The sequence below is a fragment of the Tenrec ecaudatus genome, chromosome 8, assembly GCF_050624435.1.
Source record: "Tenrec ecaudatus isolate mTenEca1 chromosome 8, mTenEca1.hap1, whole genome shotgun sequence".
Lineage (NCBI taxonomy): Eukaryota > Metazoa > Chordata > Mammalia > Afrosoricida > Tenrecidae > Tenrec > Tenrec ecaudatus.
In genome coordinates, this window is record NC_134537.1 from 40,889,691 (window position 1) to 40,915,740 (window position 26,050).

Here is a 26,050-nt window from a genome sequence, read left to right on the forward strand (position 1 = left end):
TAAAAGGAGTAGGGGCTTCTTTTTTTTTTCTTCTGCCAATCTTTATTTAAAGGTTATCTTAAAGCATCCTACCTTGCCTATCTCATTGTGATAGGTTTTGTGTTAACTTGACAATAGGTCAGTGTTCTCCGTAATTTGGCAGGGATCCCCCTGATGTGATCTAAAGCAATATTCAACTTTATACTACATGTAATAAAATCTATGATGTAAACTAATAGAATATAATCAAATCTCTGAGTAGTCATTGGTTGTACTATAGTTTGGCTGCCTCAATCTGGTGACTCCCCTAATGCAATTGCTGATTTTATTGCTGATTTATTGGGCCTGGATCCTGACATAATGCATGTCTATCCCAGGAATCATCAGTAAATTGCCTATCATGGATTCCTTCAACTTTGCATCCCAAGGAGTAGGGGCTTCTACTGAGACACTGGTGAGAACAGGAGTGATGGAGTGAATGATTAGAGAGTTCATTATAAGCAACGTCAGGCAACAGCACTTTCTTTATAGTTCAAGGACAAACATAATACTGTGCAATACAGAGCAGGCTGGATCTGACTTAGTGAAATCCTTGTGCTTCAGAATCAGCCCTCTTTTCCCTAGCCTTCAGTCAAGTCTACCCTCAAGAAGGGGCTTTCTGTGGAGGGCAACGCAGGTTCTCCTTCCTAACACACGGTATCTCCTCTGCTTCCCCGGGCTTTTTTAATTACTATTCCTCTTCTTAAGGAAAACCTTTTTGCTTCCAGCTGACCACAAGAAGCAGCACAGCAAAGCCCAGAGGTCCTCTAGCCCCGGGCGTTCCCTTCCGCTTTACCATGGAGGCATCAAGCTGCGCCAGGAGGCGGGGGTTGTTCTGTTCCACTGCTTCCAGGCATTGGAGCATGGCCGTGACGTGAGCGTTACTTAGCAGGAAAGCAGTATCTAGAGAGAGGAAAAATGCCGATGTGATGGAGCCCAACAGGTGATCTGACTGCCCTACAGCGCAGCCTGGAGGAGCACAGGGAGGGCGAGAGGGCGAAGCTGGGAGCCACTTGCAGGGAATCCTGCCGCCTGCCGTGGGCAAAGGCAATGAGGGACAAATACAGCACAGGGAAGCCCCAGGAATATGCAGTACAGCAAGCAAGCCTTTGGGGTCAGAAAGACCTAGAGGTGAACTGGAAACAGCATGCTGTTACCTTGTGACAAATGTAACTACTGTCACTAAACAATCTGTACAGAAATTGTCACATGGGAGACTAATTAACTGTGTAAACATTCACCAAAAGCACAATAAGAGATTTTCATCTGAAAATCTGTTAAATGACTGTTCTACCAGTCATCATCCATCAGCCATGTGACTTTGGCCAAGCCACCTGACCTCTTTGAGCTCTGTTTCACTGAATAGAAAATGGGGTTAATACACCTAATTCTCAGGGTATATAAAATTGTGTATCAGTGATAGACACATAGGAAACTTTCAATAAATGGTAGTTATTGGTTTGCATGTATTGGATGATGCACAAAGCATGGGTGTGGTTTTCATGGAAGGTGAGGGGAAAGACTGGATTTATGCTTCTAATCAGAACTTCGGTGACGTCAAATGGCGGGAGGGGGCCCTTCAGGTGAGACTGTGCAGAGGAACCACGAGGTAAAGAGAAGGCGGGTGCAGGTGCAGCACTCGGGGCTCAGGGACATGACCTACCTGAGTAGAATTTTCTGATGTACTGCCTGTCCCCGAGCAGCAGCCGGAGCTGGGCAGAGAGACAGTAGCACTGCAGGCTGTGCTGCAGCCACGCCTCCGCCACAGCACGCTCGCTCTGGCCGTTCTCGTGCAAGGTGATGAACTGCAGGCAAAGAGGCATGAGTCAACACATAAAACCTGGAAGAAACAGCAAGACCAAGGCCTACTGGCCTGAGAATTAAACTGGGATGGCGGGAGTGCAGGTGGGGTAGGTATCAGAGGGATTTTCCTCCAGCAAGCATCTAAAAGCTACTGAGGGAGGAGAGACATGGAAGGGCTTCCAGGATGGTGCGGGACTAAATAGTTCAGACCTGAGGCTCCAGGGATGAGGAAGCTGCTAGATCTGGCTCTTTATGTTTTAACTCCAAAGAGGCGTTGTTCTGGCATATTTAAAGAAGGGTAAACTTGACCAATTTGCTTCGCTCACTGAGTCCTGGTGGCTGCCAGAAGGACTGTGACAATATTCGGAGGGAAGTATCTTGGGGGCGGGGGGGAAGGCCACCAAAGATTCTCCACCAAGATAAGATAAAATATTAATTTATAAGTTAGCAAGGGTTCATGAGGGAGAGGAGAGCAGCGAGGAGGGGGGGGATGAGGAGCTGATTCTAGGAGCCTAAACGGAAAGCAAGTTTTGAGAAAGATGAGGGCAACGAATGTATAAGTGTGCTTTACACAATTGATGTATGTGTGGATTATGATTAGAGTTGTATGAGCCCCAATAAAATGATTTAAAAAAAAAAGATTCTCCACCAAAGGGAAGTCAACTAAGCACCTCTTTTTGGTTCAAGCCACAGGATTCTCTCTGTGAATATTCGTCTACTCAGCTGCTTCTAAAAGCAAGGTCTTGTAGCTCAAGGTAAAAAGATACGCGAATGGCAAGGTTAGGGTATGGGTGACATTTCCTAGAGGAAATGCCTACAGAAACATAATTTAGAAAAGGAAATTCGACAGAGGTTTGCTGGGAGGAATAAAGTAGAAAGGACAAAGAAATTCTCCACAGATCACCGGCCCCTGGTTTGTTCTCACAAAAGCAGGCCAATGCGAAACACAAGGATTTGGCTCCCTGTTTATTCAGATGCAAACTGGCATCATTTCAAGGAGCCCTGGTAACACAGTGGGTTGAGCATTGGGCTGCCAAATAGGCCAGAAGTTCAAATCCACCGGTCTCAGAAGCCCCCAGGAGCAGTTCTGCTCCATCCAGCAGTGTCACGGTGGGCCAGAATCGATTTGATGGCAGTGGATTTGGTTTTGGTTTTGAACATCATCTCGGCAATGACTCTGGCGTAAGCATGAAATAAACCCAGCCGGGTAGTAACAGCTATTGAAAATGGGTGGTGGCTATCTGAGGGTTCAAGACATGATTCTAATTTTAGAGATATAAAGGGGCCTCAAAAAATTTCCACAAAGTGTCATTTTAGTTTCATTCCAAGTCCCCCGCACATTTGAAGTTTTAAAATAATAATAATTGCTAAATAAATACAATAATTCGCTGGCAAGGATCCGAGAAGAGCGGGCTGAGAGGAGAAGAGCGCAGAGTGTTGTAAGGGCAGCCAACTGCTGACGCAAGTCCGACTCAACCTGCCTCGGCCTCCCCAAAGCTCACGTCTCCGTCTGATGGCACAGCCTCCTCCTCCTTGGACACTCTCCCACGCTGCGCCCGCCCCTCCACCCACCACTGCAGGGAACACCTCCACCTGCCCCTCAGTCTTCAAAGTTTGGCTCTGGGGTGGGGGGTGGGGACCAAGGCGTGCAAGAAGGAAGAGAATGATCAGAAACTGAGTGTGGGGGCCACTGATATGGTATCTGCACTGGCGCCAAATAAAATAATGTTGATAATTTTGACAACCAAAAAGTTCGACTCTGGCTTCTAGACACACAGATCTCATGAGGATTAAAACAGCAACAACAAAAAGGTCTCTCTTCTCCGCCAAAGGAGAGAAAGTGACTTGGAGCAATGAGTTCGCCAAGTTTGCTTGTGGAACAAAAACAAGGAACACTGCTATGCATATGATTCCTGAAGGGACAATTTCCTACTCTTCTCTGTTAATAAGGAACTTGACTCCCTCCAGTCCTCCAGCCCGGGCCTCTTCACACAGAAGCCTCGTGTCCCCTTCTTCCATGCTCACCTTCTCCACGTGCACGGCGGCGTGGGGACTCAGCCACCGGATGTCTTTCACAAATGGCCAGTACTCGGTCTGGCGGCAGCACACCTGAGGGGAGACAAGGGTAAGCGTGTCACTACCATCTGCAGCCAAAGCCAGTCCAAGTGTTGACATGCAAAGAAAAAGAAAGATGGCAGAAGTCTCCCCTCGGCAGTGGCTATCAAAGGAATGCATGCATCTTTCCCACCTTTAAAGGATATTCTTTCCAATGTACTATTATGATTCTTCTGACCGGGGAATACGTTTATTGATATAAAGGGTTACACGTGGAGTCTGACTTCTGGCATGATGCCAGGAGGCACTCCACTGACCCACTGCCCAGTGAGACTGGCAAAAATGATGAAAAACAGAAAAAGAAAAAACTAATAAAATCACTCAAAGCATCTAGAAAGGACAAGCAGCAATTATAGCAACGCCTTTTTGGGTGTGGTGGAGGGTATTTATTTATTTAAATCATTTATTTATTTAAATCATTTTATTGGGGGCTCATACAACTCATCACAATCCATACATACATCCATTGTGTCAAGCACATTTGTACATTTGTTGCCATCATCATTCTCAAAACATTTGCTTTCTGCTCGAGCCCTTGGTATCAGCTCATTTCTTCCTCCTCCCTTCCCCCTCCCTTATGAACCCTTGATAATTTATAAATTATTATTACTTTGTCATATCTTACACTGCCCGATGTCTCCTTTCACCCACTTTTTTGTTGTCCACCCTCTAGGGAGGAGGTTATATGTAGATCCTTGTAATCGGTTCCCCCTTTCCAACCCACCTTCCCTCCACCCTCCCGGTATCGCCATTCTCACCACTGGTCCAGAAAAGATCATATGTCCTGGATTCCCTCTGTTTCCAGTTTCTATCTGTACCAGTGTACATGCTCTGGTCTAGCCAGATTTGTAAGGTAGAAATGGGTTCATGATAGTTGGGGTTGGGTAGGCATCTTTTTTTTTTTTAATCCACAAAAATTTCATGAGAAAGACAAGAGTCTCCCACTCCTTGCAGTTCAGTGACGCGGAGACTCCACTCTGGACTATGGCCAAGAGCACAGGCTCCCTCTCCCCCAGCTCCAGCTGAAGAACTTTCTGCCCAGGGGGAGCAGGAGAACTACAACATTTCCCACCCTGCTCCTAGCTGCCAGCGACGAAGCAAGTGAAAACACAATGCCCCACTCATGGACCAGAGATTCTACCTCAGGCATGCTGAGAACACTGGTCCCTGAACGTCCTTCCCCAGAACCATGAGTTCTGTGCTGGAAGAAGCAAGCCAAGCAGGCCCCAGGTTGGAATCCTCATCCACTAGGTGCTTAGTTCTCAGAACACAAGAGTCAGTCAGATAGTGACTAAGATCTAGAGAAAATGGTTTCATTTGTAATGGGGTGTAGATATTTAAACCTCAGGGAGTGCTCAAGAAAAGTGGAGGTGGCAGTAAAAGGCAATTGCGTGGATATTTATGGATCGAATGTGGGCTTGTTAGCTTGTAGGAGATTATAGAATAATAAGACAGCTGGGAGGAGTCCTCCTGGGGTGCAAACTAATATTACACACTCACATCACTTAGAAGGGAACTCCAGCTAGACTAACAATGGACTTTCAGCAGAAACAATAGTGGGGAAAAGGCAATGGAATGATACAGAACCGTCAAGCAAGAATCTTATATTTTTCCATGTCAACTTTAAAAAATAAGATCAAATTAGAAACAACAGGAGTAATGGTTTCTGAGGGTACAGGAAGGGGGGGTAACAGGGGAATGGGGAGCTGACAGCATTAATGACCGTATAACCCCACTGGAGGGGAGCAAACGACAGAATTGTATGTGAATGGATATATTGGATGGTGTAAGATGCCACAAAAATAAAAACAGGAATTCCTACGGTGCTGATAGCAAGGAGTTCAAGAAGAGAGAAAATGTTTTTAAACTGACTGTGGTAGCAAACTGTACAATACCAATTGAGGTGTTTGAACTATGAAATGATTATTATAAGAGCTCCCAGTAAGGCAGTGAATGGTGTAAGCTATGAAAATAGTAATTCATAATTTATCAAGGGTGCATGAGGGTGGGAGAGTGGGGGACGGAGGGAAAAAATGAGAAGCTGATACCAAGGGCTCAAGTAGAAAGAAAATGTTTTGAAAAGGATGATGGCAACAACATATGTACAAATGTGCTTGACACAATGGATGTATGGATTGTTATAAGAGCTGTAAGAGCCCCAATAAAATGATTTTTAAAAATAATAAAACGATGAAGTGACCAAAAAGAGCTCCCAATAAAATGATTTTTAAAATAAAGAAAGAAAAATAAGGTTTAAAAAAAAAGATATTCCCAAATAAATAAAATGTGAATTTTCTACTAGCAGGTCTGCTTCCTAAGGGAGAAGTTCCTTATACTACAGGAAGTTCTTCAAGCTGAAAGCAACGATGTCTAGTTAAGAATTCAAATACAAACATGAAAAAGTGAAAATGTTTTCTACCTCTGCCTCTCTACTATTACCAGCCATCAGTATGAATTACAACTCAAAGAAAAGAAGACCAAAATCCTCACAACTGGACCAATAGGTAACCACACCATAAATGGAGAGAAGATTGAAGTGGTCCAGGATTTCCTTGCTTGGATCCACAATCAGTGCTCATGGGAGCAGCAGTCAGAGATCACATGAGACGCTGCACTGGGTAAATGTGGTACACAAGACCTCTTTAAAGTGTTGAAAAACACAGATGTTACTTTGAAAACTCAGGTGCACCTGTCCCAAGCCATGGTACTTTCAATCACCTCCACGCATGTGAAAGTTGGACAATGAATAAGGAAGACCAAAGAAGGACTGACACATTTGAATTGTGGTGCTGGTGAAGAATACTGAAAGTGCCAGCGACTGCCAAAAGGACAAACTCTTGGAAGTAAGGCCAGGCAAGTATTGCCTCTTTAGAGGCAAGGATGGTGAGACTTCTGACATACTTTGGACGTGTTGACTGGAGAGACCAGTTTCTCGAGAAGGACATCATACTGGGAGAGGAGCAACAAAAAGCAGGCCTCAATGAGATGGATGGATCCAGTGCTGTTGCTGTTACGTGCCATAAAGTCAGTTCTGACCCACAGTGACCCTCTGCACAACAGAATGAAACGCTGCACAGTCCTGTATCTTCACTGTTGTCCCTATGCCTTAGCACATTGTGGCAGCTACTGTATCCTTCAGGCATGTCTTTCTAGGTCTTTCAGGGGCTGATCTCTCCTGGAAACATGTGCAAATTATGTATGACAAAGTCCTTCAACATTTCCTCTAAGGAGAACTCTGGCTGTACTTCTTCCAAAACAGACGCCGTTTATCCTTTTAGCTGTCCATAGTACTTTCAATATTATTTTCCAGCACCACAATTCAAATGCATTACTTCTGTTTTGGTCTTTTGTAATCAGTGGCCAATTTTCACATGCATGGGAGGCAATGGAAAATATCATGGCTTGGGTCAGGCGCACCTTAGTGCTCAAAGTAGCATCCTTATTTTTCAATACTCTAAAGGATATAGCATCTGGGGTCTTAAAGGATTGAAGATAAAAAAACAGCCATCTAGCTCAGAAGCAACAAAGCCCACATGGAAGAAGCACACCAGTCTGTATGATCACAAGGCATCAATGGGATCAGATATCAGGCATCAAAGAACAAAAAATCATGTCACTGTGAATGAGGGGGAGTGCAGAGTGGGAACCCAAAGTCCATCTGTAGGCAACAGGACATCCCCTTACAAAAGGGTCACGGGAAGGAGAAGAGCCAGTCAGGGTACAGTATAACAACGATGAAACATACAACTTTCCTCTAGTTCTTTAATATTTCCTCCCCCCACTATCATGATCCCAATTCTACCTTACAAATCAAGCTAGACCAGAGGATGTACACTGGTACATATAAGAACTGGAAACACATGGAATGCAGGACAGATAAACCCCTCAGGACTAATAATGAGAGTAGCAATACCAAGAGGGGAAGGGGAAGGTGGGGTAAAAGGGGGAACCAATCACAAGGATCTACATATAACCCCCTCCCTGGAGGACAAACAACAGAAAAGTGGGTGAAGGGAGATGTCAGACAGTGTAAGACATGATAAAATAATAATAATTTATAAATTATCAAGGGTCCGTAGGGTGGGGGACAGGGAGGGAGGAGAAAAATGAGGAGCTGATACAAGGGCTCAAGTGGAAATCAAATGTTTCAAGAATGATGAAGACAACAAATGTACAAATGTGCTTGACACAATGGATATATGTATGGATTGTGATAAGAGTTGTACAAACCCCCAATAAAAAGATTTTTTAAATAAATAAAATAAAATTACATACTAATTCAAAATTATTTACAAAGTAAGTGGAAAAACAAGCTGTAGAACAGTGAGAGTATACTATTAGTTGTATTAAAACACAAGCATGACAGAAAAAATTACTCATATTTGTGATAAAAATGTAATCATTTGTCAATTTGAGGATTGAAAGTGTAGGGATGGAGTCCAGTTTGTCAATCAGATCATAGCCAATGAGGCCTCTGTGTGGGCATAGCCTTCTCCTGCGAATTCTGGGAAATCTGGTACTTCCTCCTTGGAGGCGGGAAACAATTTTCTCTCTCTGCCACTCCCTGGAAGACACTGCAGCTGACCAGACACTTGGAACTACGCTAGTGCCCTAAATTGGAGAAGCCACATGGACCTACCCTGATGCAACCAGACCTCTGAAGCTAGAAATGCGACGTGGAAACCCCTGCCAGCCCTGCTTACAACACCACTGGATCCAAAGTCTTTCTACCCACTGGCTTGAGATAGTCCTGTATTCAGCATTATTGCATGTATTTAGTGAGTCTGAAGAGGGCTTTATAGATTGGTATCGGACTTATGGGATAGTATCATACTTATGGACTTGTACTGGACTGGATTAGGATGCTTTCTTAATGTTCAACTCTTCATGTATATAAACCTCTTCCTTATACACATATGCATGCCCATGGATTTGTTTCTCTAGTCTACCCAGACTAACACAATAATTTTTATAAGCACAAATATTCTTTGAAAGAAAACTAGTATATCGTAGTTACCTATGATGAAAAAGGAACAAGTGTTTTTTTTAACTGCAAATGATTTTATAATTTTTTATTTTCTTTTTTTAACACATTTTATTGGGGGCTCATACAATAATCACAATCCATACATACATCCGTTGTGTCGAGCACATATGTACATATGTTGCCATCATCATACTCAAAACATGTGCCTTCTACTTGAGCCCTTAATATCAGCTGTTCATTTTCCCCCTCCCTTCCCACTCCCCCCTACCTCATGAACCCTTCATCATTCATAAATTATTATTATTTTGTCATGTTACACTGTTCGATGTTTCCCTCCCCACCCCCTTCTCTGCTGTCCATCCACCAGGGAGGAAGCTATACGAAGATTCTTGTAATCGGTTCCCCCTTTCTACCCCACATTCCCTCCACCCTCCAGGCATCGCCACTCTGACCACTGGTCCTAAAGGAGTCATCTGTCCTGGATTCCCTGTGTTTCCAGTTGCTATCTGTACCAATGGACTTCCTCTGGTCTAGCAAGATTTGTAAGATAGAATTGGGATCATGATAGTGGGGGGAGGAAGTATTTAAGAACTAGAGGAAAGTTTTATTTTTCATCATTGCTACCCTGTACTCTGACTGGCTCATCTCCTTCTCACAACCCTTCCTCCAGTAAGGGGGTGCCCAGTTGGTTACCGATAGGCTTTGAGTCTCCACTCTGCACTCACCGACATTTTCAATTATATGATTTTTTGTTCCTTAATGCTTGATGCCTGATCCCTTCGACAGCTCGTGATCACACAGGCTGGTGTGTTTCTTCCATGTGGGCTTTGTTGCTTCTGGACTAGATGGTCACTTGTTTATCTTCAAGCCTCCAAGACCCCAGACGCTATATCTTTTGATAGCCAGGCAACATCAGCTTTCTTCACCATATTTTACTTATGCCCACGTTTGTCTTCATTGATCGTTTCAGGAAGGTGGGTACCCACTGATAAGATTTTTAGTTCTTTGATGTCTGATAACTAGTCCCTTCTACACTTCATGGTCAGACAGGTTGGTGTGCTTCTTCCATGTGGGCTTTAATACTTCTGAGCAAGATGGCCGCTTGTTTATCTTCAAGCCTTTAAGAGCCCAGATGCTATATCTTTTGATGGCCCGGCACCATCAGCTTTCTTCACATTTGCTTATGAACGCATTTTTCTTCAGCAACCGTGTCGGGAAGGTGTGCATCCTGGAATGCCAATTTAATAGAACAATGTGTTCTTGCATTGAGTAAGTGCTTGAGTAGAGGCCCAATGTCCATCTGCTGCCTTAATACTAAACCTATAAATGTATGCACATAGAACTGTTTCCCCACACTCTTATATAAATATATTTACATATGTACATTCCAGCCTTTAAACCTCTGTAAATACCCTTTGTCACCTAGTTCTCTCCTCTATTTCCTTTTACTTCCCTCTCATGGCACTATCATGCTCAGCCTTCATTTGGGTTTCAGTAATTTCTCTCAGTTACCTTGCCCTTGCTGAATCCCTACCAAGCCTCTGACACCCTCCTTGCCACTGATTTTGGATTACTTGTTGCTCCCCTGTCCCTGGGTTGGTCAGCACCACCTCCTTGCCCCCTCCTCCCCCTCTCCCGTGTCCCCCTGGAACCATTGGTCCCGTTGTTTTCTCCTCCAGACTATTCATCCAGTCTATCTTATCTAGATAGATCTGTAGAGATAATAATATGCACCAAAAATCAAGCCATAGCAAGAATAGGTGATGAGTGAGAACACAGCAATGACAACAAAAAAAGGAAACCAATTACCCATAGAATAATAAATTAATTAAAAGGAAAAAATTTTTTAAAGAAAGAAAAACCTGTAAATAGATCAAGGTCTGATATTTTATCTCTAGGCATGTCCTTCAGCCAGGTCCAATGCTTTGGCCCCAGAGTCTGTCCTTTGTACTCACTTGGGGACTCCCTGCTCTGCTCCTACAGTTGCTCTACCACACACTTTTAGTGGCTTGCCTCGGTGTCACAAGGTCAGTCTGGGGCAGTCCCACACTGAGTCTCCAGTGTTGTTCTCCTTAGGGCCCTAGGCCATCAAGGGATGGCGTGTCTCATAGTGGGATCAGCATTATTGTCCACTCTATCCATTGGCTGTTCACAGCGGGGATATCGTCCTCCAGGCCTGATGGGCCAGGATGTGCTCCACTCTCTCTTCCTCCCCCTTCATTTGCTCCTATTTGCTCTGATTAGACATGCCCCTCTCCCCTAGCTTCAGCTTCAGTGCCGTCCACTTAAGTAAATTCTTCTGGGGTGAGGAGCAGTTGTCCACATAGCTGGTATGGGGGGCAGAGCCCTCAGGCCCCTCCACTGGCTCCCCACTCCGTGCGGGCACACTGCATTCATCTGGCACTGGCTTTATATCTGGTCCCTCTTTCCCTGTGGAGACACAAACAACACCCTCCCCTTGGGTGGGTCAGTGCCCTATTCCCCCATCACACATCTTTTTTTTTTTCTTTCCCCTTTCCTCCCTCCACCCTCTTTTTAGTTGGCTACCATATGTATCCCTGGATTTGGTCTGGCCCCTGCCATACTACTTGGATCTCACCCCTGGAGTGTTTGTATACAGTAGCTATTTCCCTGTGCCGGTTTTTTATTTTCTTAACCATGTAAAAGCATTATCTATTTAAAACAAACATTTTTTAATAAAATAAAAGCAAACATATTTTGCTTTAAAATTTTAGATATTCAATACAATCTCAACATTTTAAAAAGCACAGAAGTACACAGAAGAAAAAGTGCAAGAAAAAAGCTCAAAAGTTAAGTTATTATTTGGTGTTGAGATTATGGGTAATTCTTTGCCTCAATTCTTTTTGGCATTTTCTAAATTCTTAAATAAAAATATATTACTTATTTAAAAAAAAATTTTTGGGGGGTATACTACTTATTTAAACAGAAGGAAAAAACAGCAGCATTTTTTTTGTTTTGTTGCATCTTAATTGGAACTACATTCGGTCTATAGTGTTAAAAAACAGGGTTTTTTTTCCTATGGTATAAAATCCTTGAAATCTCAGGAGTGCATGAAAGTAATCCACATCTAGCAGAAAAATCCACTCCCATGGAGCCGATTCTGACCCATAGCAACCCTACAAAGGTTTCTAAGACTGTAACTCTTCACAGGAGCAGGCAGCCTCATTGTTGACCCTCAGAGGAGCTGGTATACTTGAACCAACAATCACACGGTGAGCAGCCACGGTCTACCCCACAGCACCACCAGGGCTCTTTGAATAGTAGAAGTTATCAAGTACTCCTGCCTTGTGGAAGGTAGCCCGAATTCCAGCAGTCAAGGAAAATGATCTCCCTGTAAAACAATGGTCATGTTATTGCCTTCCTAAGGCCTGAAGTGATTCAAAGGAGAGAAAAATATGTCTCACACCCATAACACATCATTATGAAAGCACAGAGATGATCTGGCCAGTGTGAATCATTGCATCCCCTTCCCCCTCTCCAAGGGTACATCTAACACCCAGAATAGCTTCTTGATGACACAGCAGCCAGGGCCTTTGAAAGCCTCAAGCTTTGGAAGGAAACGAAAGGGAAAAACAAGTCCTTGATATAGCTTTCATTCTCAGATCGCTACAGGGCAGAACAGGCAGCCATGAATTGGCCGGGCCTTCTGTTTGGGCTTGTTTCTAACTGAGCCTGCAGTTGCTGCGCGCTAGGTGTACACCAGACGGGCCTGTCTGGCTCGGCTTCCATTTATTGCCATTACTGCTGCTTTGCAGGGAGCCATATACTACAATATTTTTAATTTCAATAAGCAGATATTTTCACTTTTAATAACTTTCGCTTAACAAGGTATGTTGATACAGCTTTGCATTGATCGAGCATCTTTCATTAGAGTGCCTCAATGGCTGTATTGTTTCATCCTGATCCATTTGCTCTTTATGGTACAGAGGGAAATGGTTAAGTGACTGACTCTTCTTGATGACAATGTAAAATTAGTAACAGCTGAACAAAGAACCCTTTAGCTAATCAGACCTTGGCAGCGCATTAAATGGCAGGGCCACTTATCTGGTAGCTATTTCGGTCAGCCGCCTGGGAAACTTGTATTATGTTTTTGTAAAACATATTGGCATGATTCCCAAGTCTCAGGCCTTGGTGAATAAGTAATTAATTAACAATCCCACAAATTAGCATAGGAAATATCAAGAGGAAGGTCAGTGAAAGCGAGAGAAAGTCAGTTTCACTTTGGTTATTCTAAGCAGTCGGCCAGATGACAATGAAAAGCAGACAGATAGGCTTGTGGCTCTGGAGTGTAGCAAGGATTCCTGAGCTGGGGTTCATCGGTATGTGATGATTAAAACCACACAAATGAGTGCAACCCCTTCAGGAACATGTATAGAGTAAGAAGAGATAAAGACATGAGGCCCCCAAAACCACACCCATTCCAGACTGTAACTCTTGACGGAGCAGACTGCCACACCTCTCTCCCTAGTAGGGTTGAGTCAATGACTGGTGAGTGGCTGAGTGCTCTAATCATTGCATCACCTGGGGTCCTTCCCATTAAATTCAAACATCCATGAGGAAGAGATTCCGGAGAAAGAAACTGTGGCGCGGTGCCAGAAGTAGGAGCAATCATCACTCATGTGATGACGATCGGCAGTGCGGAACAGAAACCATGCTCAGAGGAAAGAAGTTCTGGATTTGGTGACAGCAACCAGACCAAAGGGAGTTAATTTATCTTGTTTTGTAGACTCCAATGTTCATAATTATACTTTTCATAAGATTACAGAAAGTCGTAAACGAAAAACTAAAAAAAGGAACATGTATTAATCACAAATGGTGCTAGGGCGAATATTATTTCACATGCTCTTTCCATCTAGCATTGTAAAATAAATAGCAAACTCACTGCCATCGAGTCGGTACTCACAGCAACCCTATAGAACAGGGTAGAATGTTTCTGAGGCTGTAACTGTTTATGAGATTAGCAAGCCTCACCTTTCTCCCAAGGAGCAGTTGGTGGTTTCAAACTGCCAACCTTGCATTTTGCAGCCCAATGTGTCACCACTACACCACCAGGGCTTCTAAAAAAAAATAGTAGCTCTCTCATTTTTCCAAATGAGAAAGGCAAGAGTCACAAAAGTGAAGCAGAATTGTCTAATGGGTGTCCCTGGGTCGTGCGAGTTGGTAATGCTGCTATCTGAGGGGTTGGAGACATGAGGCTACTCAGAGATACTTTAGGAAAGAGCCTGGAGAGCTGCTTCCAAAAACATTGGGCACTGACACCCTGCAGAGCACCCTCCTGCTCTAACACCAGGAAGGGAGCTGACGCAACAGCCACCGGGTTTGGTTTTGAATGATGACTGACAACTTACTATGTCATGGGTACTTTCACACATCATCTCATTTGATTCGAACTACCGTATGAAATGAAGACCACTGTTATCTCGTTTTACAAACGAGGAAACAGAAGCGCAAAGACTTATGCAACGTATCTAACGCCACATAGTTAGTGGTGGGCTGAGGTGAAAAGATGACCAGTCTGACTCAAAAGTCCATCATTTTCATTACTGTTTCTTTTTGGTTCACAAGGACCGGGGTTATGAGTGTGGGTTTCAATCCAGGTTTTGTCGGATTCCAAATACGTCTGGCAGTCTATTTAACAGCACTGCCTCCCAATTTTTTTGTTTTAATGATGGCCACCAAGAAAAATTCAGCTCTTTGAAGAGTAAAAGGTTTTCTTTTTCCTCCTATCAAGCCTATTTAAGCCAGAATCGCATCTGTATGGCTATGGTACACTCAATAAAGAAAATGTAACCCAAGGCAAGCTTTCTACTCAATTCTGAAAATATCAGAGGCAAATGGTTTAAAAAGACTTATTTCTAGGAGGGAAGACAGCATATTAAATCCTTAGGCTATGAATGCTTTTAAACCAATTAGTTGATTAGATCTTTTCCCATATTACTCTTAGCTGAGAATGATTTGGGAGGAAAAAGAAAGGCAAGCCAGCTTCTGAGAAAGGAGTTCTGGGATAGAATACTGTTCCTGTATTGGAGAAGCATTGAGCGTTTGAAAAACACACAATTACGTATGTTAGTGTGAGGGCTGATTTTTAAAGAATAGGAGACCAGATCCCAATGACACTTGACAATTTTCTCCAGAACCAAACTTTATTTAATTAAAAGCACTTCCAAAGGAATAACTGCAAAAGGTAAGTAAAACAACAAATAAACAAACAAACAAAATCCACTATGGAAATTACTTGATTCCACTCATTATCAATATTCTAAGCTAAGAATATTGGGGGATATGTTTTTAAAAGGAACTTAGACATCATAAAGTTTATATTAAAAAATTCACATTATACCGCCGGCCCGCCCCTCCCCGGCGTGCCCCGCCGCCCTCGTGGCCCCGCGCCAGCTGGGGGAGCTAACGGGGTCGCCCGGGAGGCCCCAACCGGGAGGCCCCAACCGGGAGGCCCCAACCGGGAGGCCCCAACCGGGAGGCCCCAACCGGGCTGCCGTGGGGCCCCGCCCCGGGCCCAGGAGCCGGGCGCGGAGCCCCTTTCGCCCGGCCGCCGCCCGGGAGGGAGGCCCGGAGGCAGGTGCTGGGGTGGGGGAGGAGGAGCAAGCTGCCGCCGCCGAAAGCCAGGATGGTTTTTTTTTCTTTGGAGCTTGAAGAAATCCGCAAATGTGGAATGAAAAACTTCCGTAACATCCAGGTTGATGAAGCTAATTTATTGACTTGGCAAGGGCTGATTGTTCCTGACAACCCTCCCTATGATAAGGGGGCCTTCAGAATTGAAATCAACTTTCCAGCAGAGTACCCCTTCAAACCACCGAAGATCACCTTTAAACAAAGATCTACCACCCGAACATCGACGAGAAGGGGCAGGTCTGCCTGCCCGTGATTAGCGCTGAAAACTGGAAGGCAGCCACCAAAACTGACCAAGTCATCCAGTCCCTCATAGCCCTGGTCATCGACCCCCAGCCTGAACACCCACCCCGGGCCGACCTAGCCGAAGAGTACGCTAAGGACCGTAAAAAATTCTGTAAGAACACCGAAGAGTTTACAAAGAAATACGGGGAAAAGCGACCTGTGGACTAAAATCTGCCGCGGCTGATTGCAGCGAGTGTGAGCGGAGACCCCAGCAGTGCATTCAGACCCCTTCCCCCGCAAAGCAGGACTCTGTGGAACTGACGCACGCGCCACCGCCCGGCGTCCGCTTGTGGCAGTCACTAACTTTCTACAGTTTTCTTAATCAAAAGTGGTCTAGACAGCCTGTAAAGAAAGGATTAAACTTTACCATGTTAAAAAAAAATTCACATTATAACTAAGACTACCATTCACAGGCATAATCCAGCCTTCTACAAAGTGACTCTCAAAGGCTCCTAAAAGCAAATGCTCCATGCTTCATCAGCATTATCCTCCCTCCCTTCCTTCCCAGGTCACCACAGCAAGTACACATGGGTAGCTCTTGCTGTGTGCTCTAAGTGCTTTATAGCCGTTAACTCATTGAATCCTCACAACTGCCTAAGAAGGAAGATAGAAGCTATTATCTACTTTGTTTCATTGGTGAGGAAACTAAAACACACAGAGATTAAGTATCTTATCCAAGATGACCCAACAAGATTTTTACCCAGGTAATTTGATTATTCTTAACCATGACCTGAGGCGCCCTGATGGCATAATTATGTATTGGGCTGCAATTTACAAGGTTTGAAGTCCAAAACTACCAGTTGCTCTGAGAAAGACAGGCTTTTACTCCCGTAAAGAGTTAAACAGTCTGGGAAACTCATGGCAACAGTTCTACCCTGACCTATACGGTCGCTAAGAGTTACCATCAACTTGATGACAGTGTACATGAGGTTTTGGGAGTGAATCACAGTGACTTCTAGGGAAGAGGGTTTCCCCAAAGGGGAAACTAAATTGAGCACATGTTCTACCTTCCTGTTTTGCAGAAACATTTCCTGATGAAAGCCAAGGACCAAGTGAGCACATTTTTGCTTTGAATTTTTTTGTTCATTTAGTCTACCTACTTGTGAAGTAGAATGGTTTTAAGCCAAAAATAAGATACAAAAGAGTTTAGGACTTCCGGGAAGATGGCAACGGAGTGACTCATACCAGAGGGATTCCGAAAAATCCACCCCAGGAGAGTTGCTTAGACGGAAATTCAACACTGCTGGAACGCAGGAGGAGCATCATAAAGATAAGTAGGCACAGACCCATGGGGTTTTGAGGGGCTGGGGGCTTTTGGCTTACCTCAGTGGAAGCTGGCTAGGGTTTGACCTTGGCCCTGCCACTGTCTCTGCCAGAGCTGGAACCATTTGGAGTCCGTAGGGGGCTTGGTCTCAACAGAGCCACAATTTGCCCCCACCTGCCTCAGGGCAGGGACAGAACCCTTGCAGCTCCATGGGCAAGGATCAGGGTTCAGCTACATTGTTGCTTCTATGTATATCTCTGCTCTCTGTCCCCCCCAAAGCCCTGGAAGACTTCCCAGGGGCTTTTTCTCAGCACAGCCACAGGTTGTCACCACCGCCTCTGGGTGGGGACTAACCCCTCCCAGCTCCACAGGCATGGATCAGAGTTCAGCTACATTGTTGGCTTTGTTTCCATCTCTGCTCTCTGTCCCCCACGGTCTTTGAGGGCTGCGCAGGGACAGAGGATTTTTTTCAGCTCAGCTGCTGCTTGCCACGGCTGCCTTGGGGCAGCAACTAAACCCTTGCAGCTCCATGGGCAGGAGTGGGACTCAGCTACATAGTTGCTTTTGTTTCCCTCTCTCGCCTATCTTCCCCGGCACAGTCTAAACAGTCTTACTTTTTAATTTTTTTCCTCTTTTTTGTCTCTTTCCTGTTCTCTCACACTCCACTGCTGACCTCAAGACCACTGCCCTTATCCTAGGACATTTAGGCCTGCACCACACCCAGGTAGGTGAGCTCCACCCTGTGTAGCTACCCCGAGGCTAGGGAAAGCCCTGCTTTCCCTCCAGGGGATACACTGCCCAACTTTTCACTGGGGAATTCCTACCTGTGTAACTGGGGGCATAGGGAAGCTCGGCCAACACTCATCAACATTCCAAGCTGCTGCATGAACTTCTGCCCAACCAAAGCAGGCAACCTACCACCCTTCTGGGGAATTCCCCTGATAGGAAGCCACAGGAAGATAAAGTGGTAGGCTAATCCCATAGTAAAATTAGCTGTAGGCGGTTCAAAGAAGCATTCCTACAAGTCTCCCAGAGAGAGCCAGTGCTCTACAACTCCCTGAAAAAAGGCACTTGGCTCCTCTAAAATAACACAATGCAAACAGCCATCAGCCCCAACGACCTCAACAAAAATACAGGACAAACAAAAGGCAATTGCAGAAGTCATCCTGAACATAACAACATGCATAGAAGAAGCAGACATTGAGCTGCCAAAAAAAGAAACTTTCAGAATGCTACTTCGAGTCATACAGGATATGAGGGAAACAATACAGAAAAAGGATGAAATGATAGAGGAGATGAAGGCCATACACCAAAGGGAAATACAGGAACTTAGGGAGGAGATAATAAAAACGAGTAGCAGAAAAACAGACCCTGCAAAGCAACTGGAGGAATCAGAGAACGCATCAGTGACTTAGAGGAAAACCAAGCAGACTTTAACAAAAGTGAACAAAAATCTAATAAGATCATCAGAGAAACTGAAGAAAACCTAAGACCTATGTCTGATGCTATGAAGCAGAACAACATTAGAAGTATTGGCTTACCAGAGGAAGACACAACAAAGAAGTCATCTGCAACAACAGTGACAGAATTCTTGGAGAAAAACTTTCCAGGCTTACTGAATGAAAACCAGGCAACCATTTAGGAGGCTGAAAGAACGCTAGCTAGACTAAATCCCAAGAAGAAGTCACCAAGGCACATAATAGTTAAACTACCCAACTTTGAGGAAAAGGAGAAAATCAGGAGTAGCTAGGGAAAAACAAGCAATCACATATAAAGGTTCCAACAAAAGAATATGCTCAGACCTATCAGCAGAAACTATGAAGAGGAAAGAGTGAAGTAACATATTCCAAAAATTGAAGGAAAACAACGTAAACCCAAGAATACTCTACCCAGCCAAATGATAAATCAAGATAGATGGAGAAGTAAGAGTTTTCCCAGACAAGGAAAGACTCAAAGAATATGTTAGAAGAAACCCAGCTCTACAAAAGATCCTTGCCGACCCAGTACGGTTAGAAGAACAACACTCACCAAGCAAAAATAAGAGACTGCCACATAGAACAATCTTACCCAGAGAGCAACAAAGATAAAACAGACCCCAAGACAACATTGGCTTAAGGATGGAAAGAAGACAAGAATGATACACACACACATATGCACAACACACTAATGAGAAAGAAAAGTAGGAACATTCCCAACACAAAAGGTATGACATCACAGAGCCGTAGATGGAGATAATAATCCTGAATATCAATGGCCTGAACTCAGGCATTAAAAGACTGAGACTAGCAGACTGGCTTAGAAAACATAACCCATCAATCTGCTGCCTACAGGAGACACATTTCAAGGCTGCAGACTAAAGTAGGGTGAGAATCAAAGGCTGGAGAAAGGAATACAATACAAAAGCAATACAAAAAAAAGCAGGGGTTGCAATCCTAATCTCGGATAAAATTGATCTCAAAGTAAAAACCATAAAAAGAGATAGGGAGGGATACTATATAATGCTCAAGGGAATGGTAGACAAAGAACCACTAAGCACTGTAAACATATATTCCCAGAATGAGAGACCCGCTAAATATGTCAACCAAACACTCCAAAAGATTAAAAAAAGAAATCACAGCCTCAACAATTATAGTGGGTGATTTCAACACACCATTCTCTGAGAAAGATAGATCACAGGGAAAGAAACTCAACAAGGAGGCTAGAGATCTAAACACCACAATTTGACAATTTGACCTGATAGATATTTACAGAGTTTTTCATCCAAATACAAAAAATTCACATTCTTTTCAAGCCCACAAGGCACATATTCGAAGACAGACCACATACTGGGGCATAAGGTGCATCTATATAAATTTAAGCACATTGAAATCATACAGACCTCTCTCTCTGACTACTGTGTCATAAGGCTGGAAATCAACAAAAGGAAGACAAAGAAAATAAGAGCAAAAAATTAGAGGATGAATAACTCTACTGCAAAAGGAGTGCATACTGGCGCTGATGAGAGATGAAATTAGGAAATTTCAAGAAACCAATGAGAATGAGTACACGACGTACCAAAACTTATGGGACACAGCAAAGGCAGTCATCAGAGGAAATTTCATAGCAATACATGCACACCTGAGAAAGGAAGAGAGACTCATGATTGATATGTTGGCACAAAATTTACAATAACTAGAGCAGAGTCAGCAGGACAATCCTACTAATAGCAAAATAAAAGAAATTTTAAAAATCAGGGCTGAGATTCAGGAGAGAGGAAATAAGAAAACTATGGGAAAAATTAATATCGCTAAAAGTTGGTCTTTTGAAAAGATACACAGAATCGATAGACCACTGGCAAACCTAAACAAAGAAAGGAGGGAACAAATTTTAATAGCAAGAATATGGAATGAAAGAGGGGACATTACAACAGACCTTAATAAAATCAAAAGGATAGATACACAGTACTTTTGAAGGATTGTACTCCAATGAATTCAACTATTTGGAAGACATGGACAAATTCTTGGAAAAACCATCCCTCCCTAGACTATCCTTCAGTGGACGTCAAGAATCTCAACAGACCCATACCAATAGAAGAAATAGAAAAAGTTATTAAGGGATTACCAACAAAAAAATCCCCTGGACCAGATGGCTTCACTGGAGAATTCCACCAAGCATTTAGGGAAGAACTAACACCAATCCTACACAAACTCTTCCAGAACATAGAAAAAGATGGCAAACTCCCGAGCTCCTTCAAAGAAACTAATATAACTCTGATACCTAAACCGGGCAAGGATACCACAAGAATCGAGAAATACAGATCAATATCCCTAATGAACATCAATACAAAAATCCTTAACAAAATACTAGCCAACAGAATACAAAGTATATAAAACAAATAATTCACCACAACCAAGCGGGATTCATACCAGCGATGCAGGGATGGTTCAAAATACGAAAGACCATTAGTATTATTCGTCACATTGACATGAAAAAATATAAGAACCACATGATAATATCAATAGATGCAGAAAAAGCATTAGACAACATCCAACACCAATTCCTGTTTAAGACACTAGCAAAGATAGGAATGGAAGGAAAGTTCCTCAAGACAATACAAGCTATATATGAAAAACCAACAGCCAATGTGGTAGTCAATGGAGAAAAGACTAACGCAATCTCAGTGAAAAAGGGGAGCAGACAAGGAGGCCCCTTGTCCCCACTCTTATTTAATAATGTGCTGGAGGTTTTAGCTAACAGCATAAGGTAAAGAAGAGACATCAAAGGTATTCATCTGGGGAAGTAAGAGGTGAAACTATCTTTATTTGCAGATGATATGATTTTATATATGGAAAATCCCAAAAGTTCCACAAGGGGAGTATTGGAAGCAATAGAGGAGTTTGGCAGAGTGGCAGGATACATGATCAATAAACAGAAGTCCATCGGACTGTTATACACATCAGATAAGACCACAGAATAGGAGATCAAAAAGGTGGTACCCTTCACAATAGCCAAATACAACTTGAAATATCTAGGGATATACCTGACTAAAAGAACAAAAGATCTACACAGGGAAAACTACAGAACACTATTACAAGAAACCAAGAGAGACCTCAACAAATGGAAAAATATCCCATGCTCATGAATTGGAAGACTCGATATAGTCAAGATGTCAGTTCTGTCAAAGGCAATATATAAATTTAATACAATCCCGATACAATTACCCTCAACTTTCTTCAAAGAAATAGAAAAACTGATTACCAACTTCATATGGAGAGGGAAGAAGCCCAGAATTAGCAGAAGACTCCTCAGGAAGGACACAGTGGGAGGGCTTGCTTTACCTGACTTTAGCACATACTACAAAGCCACAGTTGTAAAAATCGCACGGTATTGGTACAATGACAGATACTCAGACCAATGGAAAAGAACTGAAAACCCAGAAATAAAATCATCAGCATACAGACAACTGATCTTTGATAAGGGCCCTAAAAATATCAAATGGGAAGCAGATGCCCTCTTTAACAAGTGGTGCTGGAAAAAAATGGATATTTATCTGCAGAAAAATGAAGCAAGACCCTGATCTCACTCCATGCACAAGAATAAACTCAAGGTGGATCACAGACCTTGAAGTTAAACCCCAAACTATTAGGGCCATCAATGAGAGAATTGGGACCAACTTGAGAACTTTGGCACAGGGAATACATAGGCTATCAGAAATAGGGAAGGATACAAACACAGAGGAGGCACAAATTGACAAATGGGATATACTGAAGATAAAACACCTGTGTACATCCAAAGAATTCACCAAGATTATCATAAGAGACTCAACAGACTCGGAAAACATCTTTAGCAATGATATATCACACAAAGGCCTTATTACTAAAATCTACAATACTCTGCTATCTTTCAAAAAGGAAAAAACTAATTGCCCACTTGAGAGGTGGGCAAAGGACTTGAACAGAAATTTCACAGGAGCAGAAATTCGAATGGCCAACAAACATATGAGAAAATGTTCCCGATCTTTAGCCATAAGAGAAACGCAAATTAAAACGATGAAGTACCACCTAACACCCTGAAAGGTAGCCCAATTTAAAAAATCAGAAATCAACCAGTGTTGGCGAGGCTGTGGGGAGACAGGTACTCTCATCCACTGCATGTGGACTTGTAAGTATGTACGACCATTATGGAAATCGATGTGGCGATATCTACAACAGATGGAAATCGAGTTACCGTTATTCCCAGCAACCCCCCTACTGGGCATATACGCAGAAGAGGCAAGAAACAAACCAAGGCCAGACATCTGTGCTCCAATGTTCATTGCAGCACAGTTCACAATTGCAAGTAGTTGGAAGCAACCCAAATTGCATCAATTGACGATTAGATTAAAAAACTGTGGTACATACATACAATGGAATACTACGCATCGCTAAAAATCAGTGATAAACATATGAAGCACAACGCAGAATGGGAAGAACTGCATGAAATCATGCTAAGCAAAGTAAATCAGGCACAAAAGGTCAAGTACAACATGAGTCCACTGAGGTAGGCATTTAAAAAAAATGCCAAAGGGGCATAGGGAAAAAGCTATTGTATACAAACATCCCTGGGGTGAGGACCATGTAGTATGGCAGGGACCAGATCAAATGCAGGGATGCACATGGTAGACAACTGGGGAGGAGGTGGGGAAAGGAAAAAACTGATGAAAATAAGGAAGAAATGGGTAGCGGGGACACAGGGCGCTAACCCACCCAAGGGGAGGGTATTGTTTATATCGCCACAGGAAAGAGGGACCAGACTTCAACCCAGTGCCCAAGGTTTGAATGCAACATTCCGGCGTGTAACAGGGAACTAGTGGAGAGGTCTGGGGGGCTGACCCCTGTACCAAATACTAAATGGACACCTGCCCCTCCCCCCATAAGGATTTATTTCAAAGGACGGCACTGAATCTGCAGCTCCGGGAGAAAGACTTATCTGATCAGAGTGCACGGGAGCAGATGAAGAGGGAGTAGGAGAGAGTGGAGCATATAATGGCCCACCAGGCCTTGAGGACGATGACCCCAATTAGAGCAGCCAGCCCACAGAGAGGACCACATGACCAGCCCCCCTATGAGACATGACGTCCCTCACTGACCCATGACCCTGTGGGGACAGCACCAGAGACACAGTGTGGTGCCTCACCTGATCCCACCACACCAAGGCAAAGCACTGGGGGAGTACAGCAGAACAGCAAGGGAATGGAGTGGCAGGTTCCCCAGGGAATGCTGAAGGTGGACTTTGGGGCTAGGGCATGGTGCCCCAAGAGACTGGACTGGAAAACACACCTAAAGGCCAACAAATGACCTTTGAACTAACCACAAACTTTTCTTTCTTGTGTGTTTTGTTTTGTTCTTCGTCAGTGGTTTGTTGTTGCTGTTTTGTTGTATATTGTTGCTTGGTTTTGCTCTGTCTTGTTTTTGTACATGTTATTATCTCTGCAGGTCTGTCTAAATGAAATAGGTTGAATGAACAATCTGGAGGAGAAAACAACGGGACCAACAGTTCCGGGGGACATGGTATAGGGAGAGGTCGGGGGGAAGGAAATGGTGTTAACAAACCCAGGGACAAGGGAACAAGTGATCCAAATTGGTGGTGAAGTGGGTGTGGGAGGCCTGGTAGGGCATGATCAAGGGTAATGTAATGAAGAGGTATTGCTGAAACCCAGGTAGGGACGGAGCATGATAGTGGGACAGGAGGAAAGTCAAGGGAAATAGAGGAAATAGCTGGGAGGCAAAGGACATTTATAGAGGTCTAGATAAAGACATGTACATATGCAAATATATTTATGTATGAGGATGGGGAAATAGATCTATGTGCCTATATTTATAGGTCTAATATTAAGGTAGCAGAAGGCACATTGGACATTGGGCCTCTACTCAATTATTCCCTCAATGAAAGAATACTTTCTTCTATTAAATTGGCATTCAATGATGCTCACCTTTCCGACACAACCACTGAAGACAAAATGGGTGAATAAGTAAATGTGGTGAAGAAAGCTGATGGTGCCCGGCTCTCAAAAGAGGTAGTGTCTGAGGTCTTAAAGGCTTGAAGGTAAACAAGTGGCCATCTAGCTCAGAAGCAACAAAGCCCAAACAGAAGAAGCATACCAGCCTGTGCGATCACTAGTGTCGAAGGGATCAGGTATAAGGCATCATCAGAACAAAAAAATCTTAGCCTAGTGAATGAAGGGGGGAGTGCAGAGTGGAGACCCAAAGCCCATTTGTCGGCCACTGGAGATCCCCTTGAAGAGGGGTCTATGGGAGGAGAGGAGCCAGTCAAGGTGCAATGTAGCACCAATGAAAAAAATACAACTTTCCTCTATTTCCTAAATGCTTCCTCCCCCACCCCACCCCCACTAACATGATCTGAATTCTACCTTGCAAGTCTGGCTAGACCAGAGGATGTACACTGGTACAGAAAGGAACTGGAAACAGGGAATCCAGGACGGATGATCCCTTCAGGACCAGGGGTTTGAGTGGCAATACTGGGAGGGTAGAGGGAGAGTGGTTGGAAAGAGGGAACCGATTACAAGGATCTACATGTGACCTCCTCCCTGGGGGACGGACAACAGAAAAGTGGGTAAAGCAGGAGATCAGAAGGACAGAAGGTGACAGGAGAGATGTGAAGATGCTAGGCTGAAGGCTTTTACAGGGGTCACAGGCCAAGGAATGCAAAGAATGCAGCTCTAGAAGCTAGAAAAGGCCATGGACCTCTGGGAAAGTGCAGCCCGCCAAAACTTTGTCTGGGCCTGGTGAATCCCATTTTACACTTCTGATGTCTGCTCCTAATAATATATTAGTTACAATATAATAATATGACAATATGTCTGTATGATGTTAAGCACACGTTCTGCGGCCATTTGTTAGGGTAACATTAGGATGGCAATTCATTGCCCTAACATCTCATGCTGATTTGCTATCCCAGAGATCCATTAGCCTTAGTCATCTATGGTACACCAAGGACTAATCAAAATGCTCCGGATTACAAAAAATAAAAATCTGAAGACACAACCCTTCCCTCAAGGGTTCATAGTCTGGCAGCCTTCATCTCCCTCCTGCAAACCCATTTACCACAGCTGGATTTTCCTAACATGGGATTCAGCCAATTTGGTGGAAAAGAAGAGTTCTGCATACCTGGTCATGAATGAGCCCATGATAGAGGATGTTCTGCATGTCCCTGCAAAGCCGCTCCAAGCCACCATACTTGGACCAGACGTTGGGGCTGTTGGTTGACACCAACCCTTCAACAGTGGTCTTCAAATTACCCAGCAACTGCCAGTGTTCTCTCCTGCAAGGGCATCAATGACACCAACAGTGCATTAGTTAGCTTTCTTGTAGTTGATGCTGAGTCTGCAAAACAAAGCCTTCTGCCCACAGTCTACAATTCGCTCTATGAATTTGTCATTCAGGTCTAAGACC

The 26,050-nt window shown here is 43.7% G+C and overlaps 1 protein-coding gene and 1 pseudogene across 5 annotated transcripts in view; one reads left to right on the forward strand and one right to left on the reverse strand.

Moving 5' to 3' along the window:
- RUBCN (rubicon autophagy regulator) overlaps window positions 1–26,050 on the reverse strand; it is a 66,839-nt gene that overhangs the window by 24,069 nt on the left and 16,720 nt on the right. For all 5 annotated transcript variants that reach the window (XM_075556283.1, XM_075556282.1, XM_075556281.1 and 2 more), the window contains exons 2-5: window positions 25,766–25,919; window positions 3,847–3,930; window positions 1,682–1,823; window positions 815–921 (exon numbers count right to left, since the gene is read on the reverse strand). In XM_075556283.1, the coding sequence (XP_075412398.1) occupies window positions 815–921; window positions 1,682–1,823; window positions 3,847–3,930; window positions 25,766–25,919 (487 nt within the window). The remainder of the gene's footprint in view (window positions 1–814; window positions 922–1,681; window positions 1,824–3,846; window positions 3,931–25,765; window positions 25,920–26,050) is intronic.
- LOC142454281 (ubiquitin-conjugating enzyme E2 L3 pseudogene) lies at window positions 15,593–16,060 on the forward strand (annotated as a pseudogene).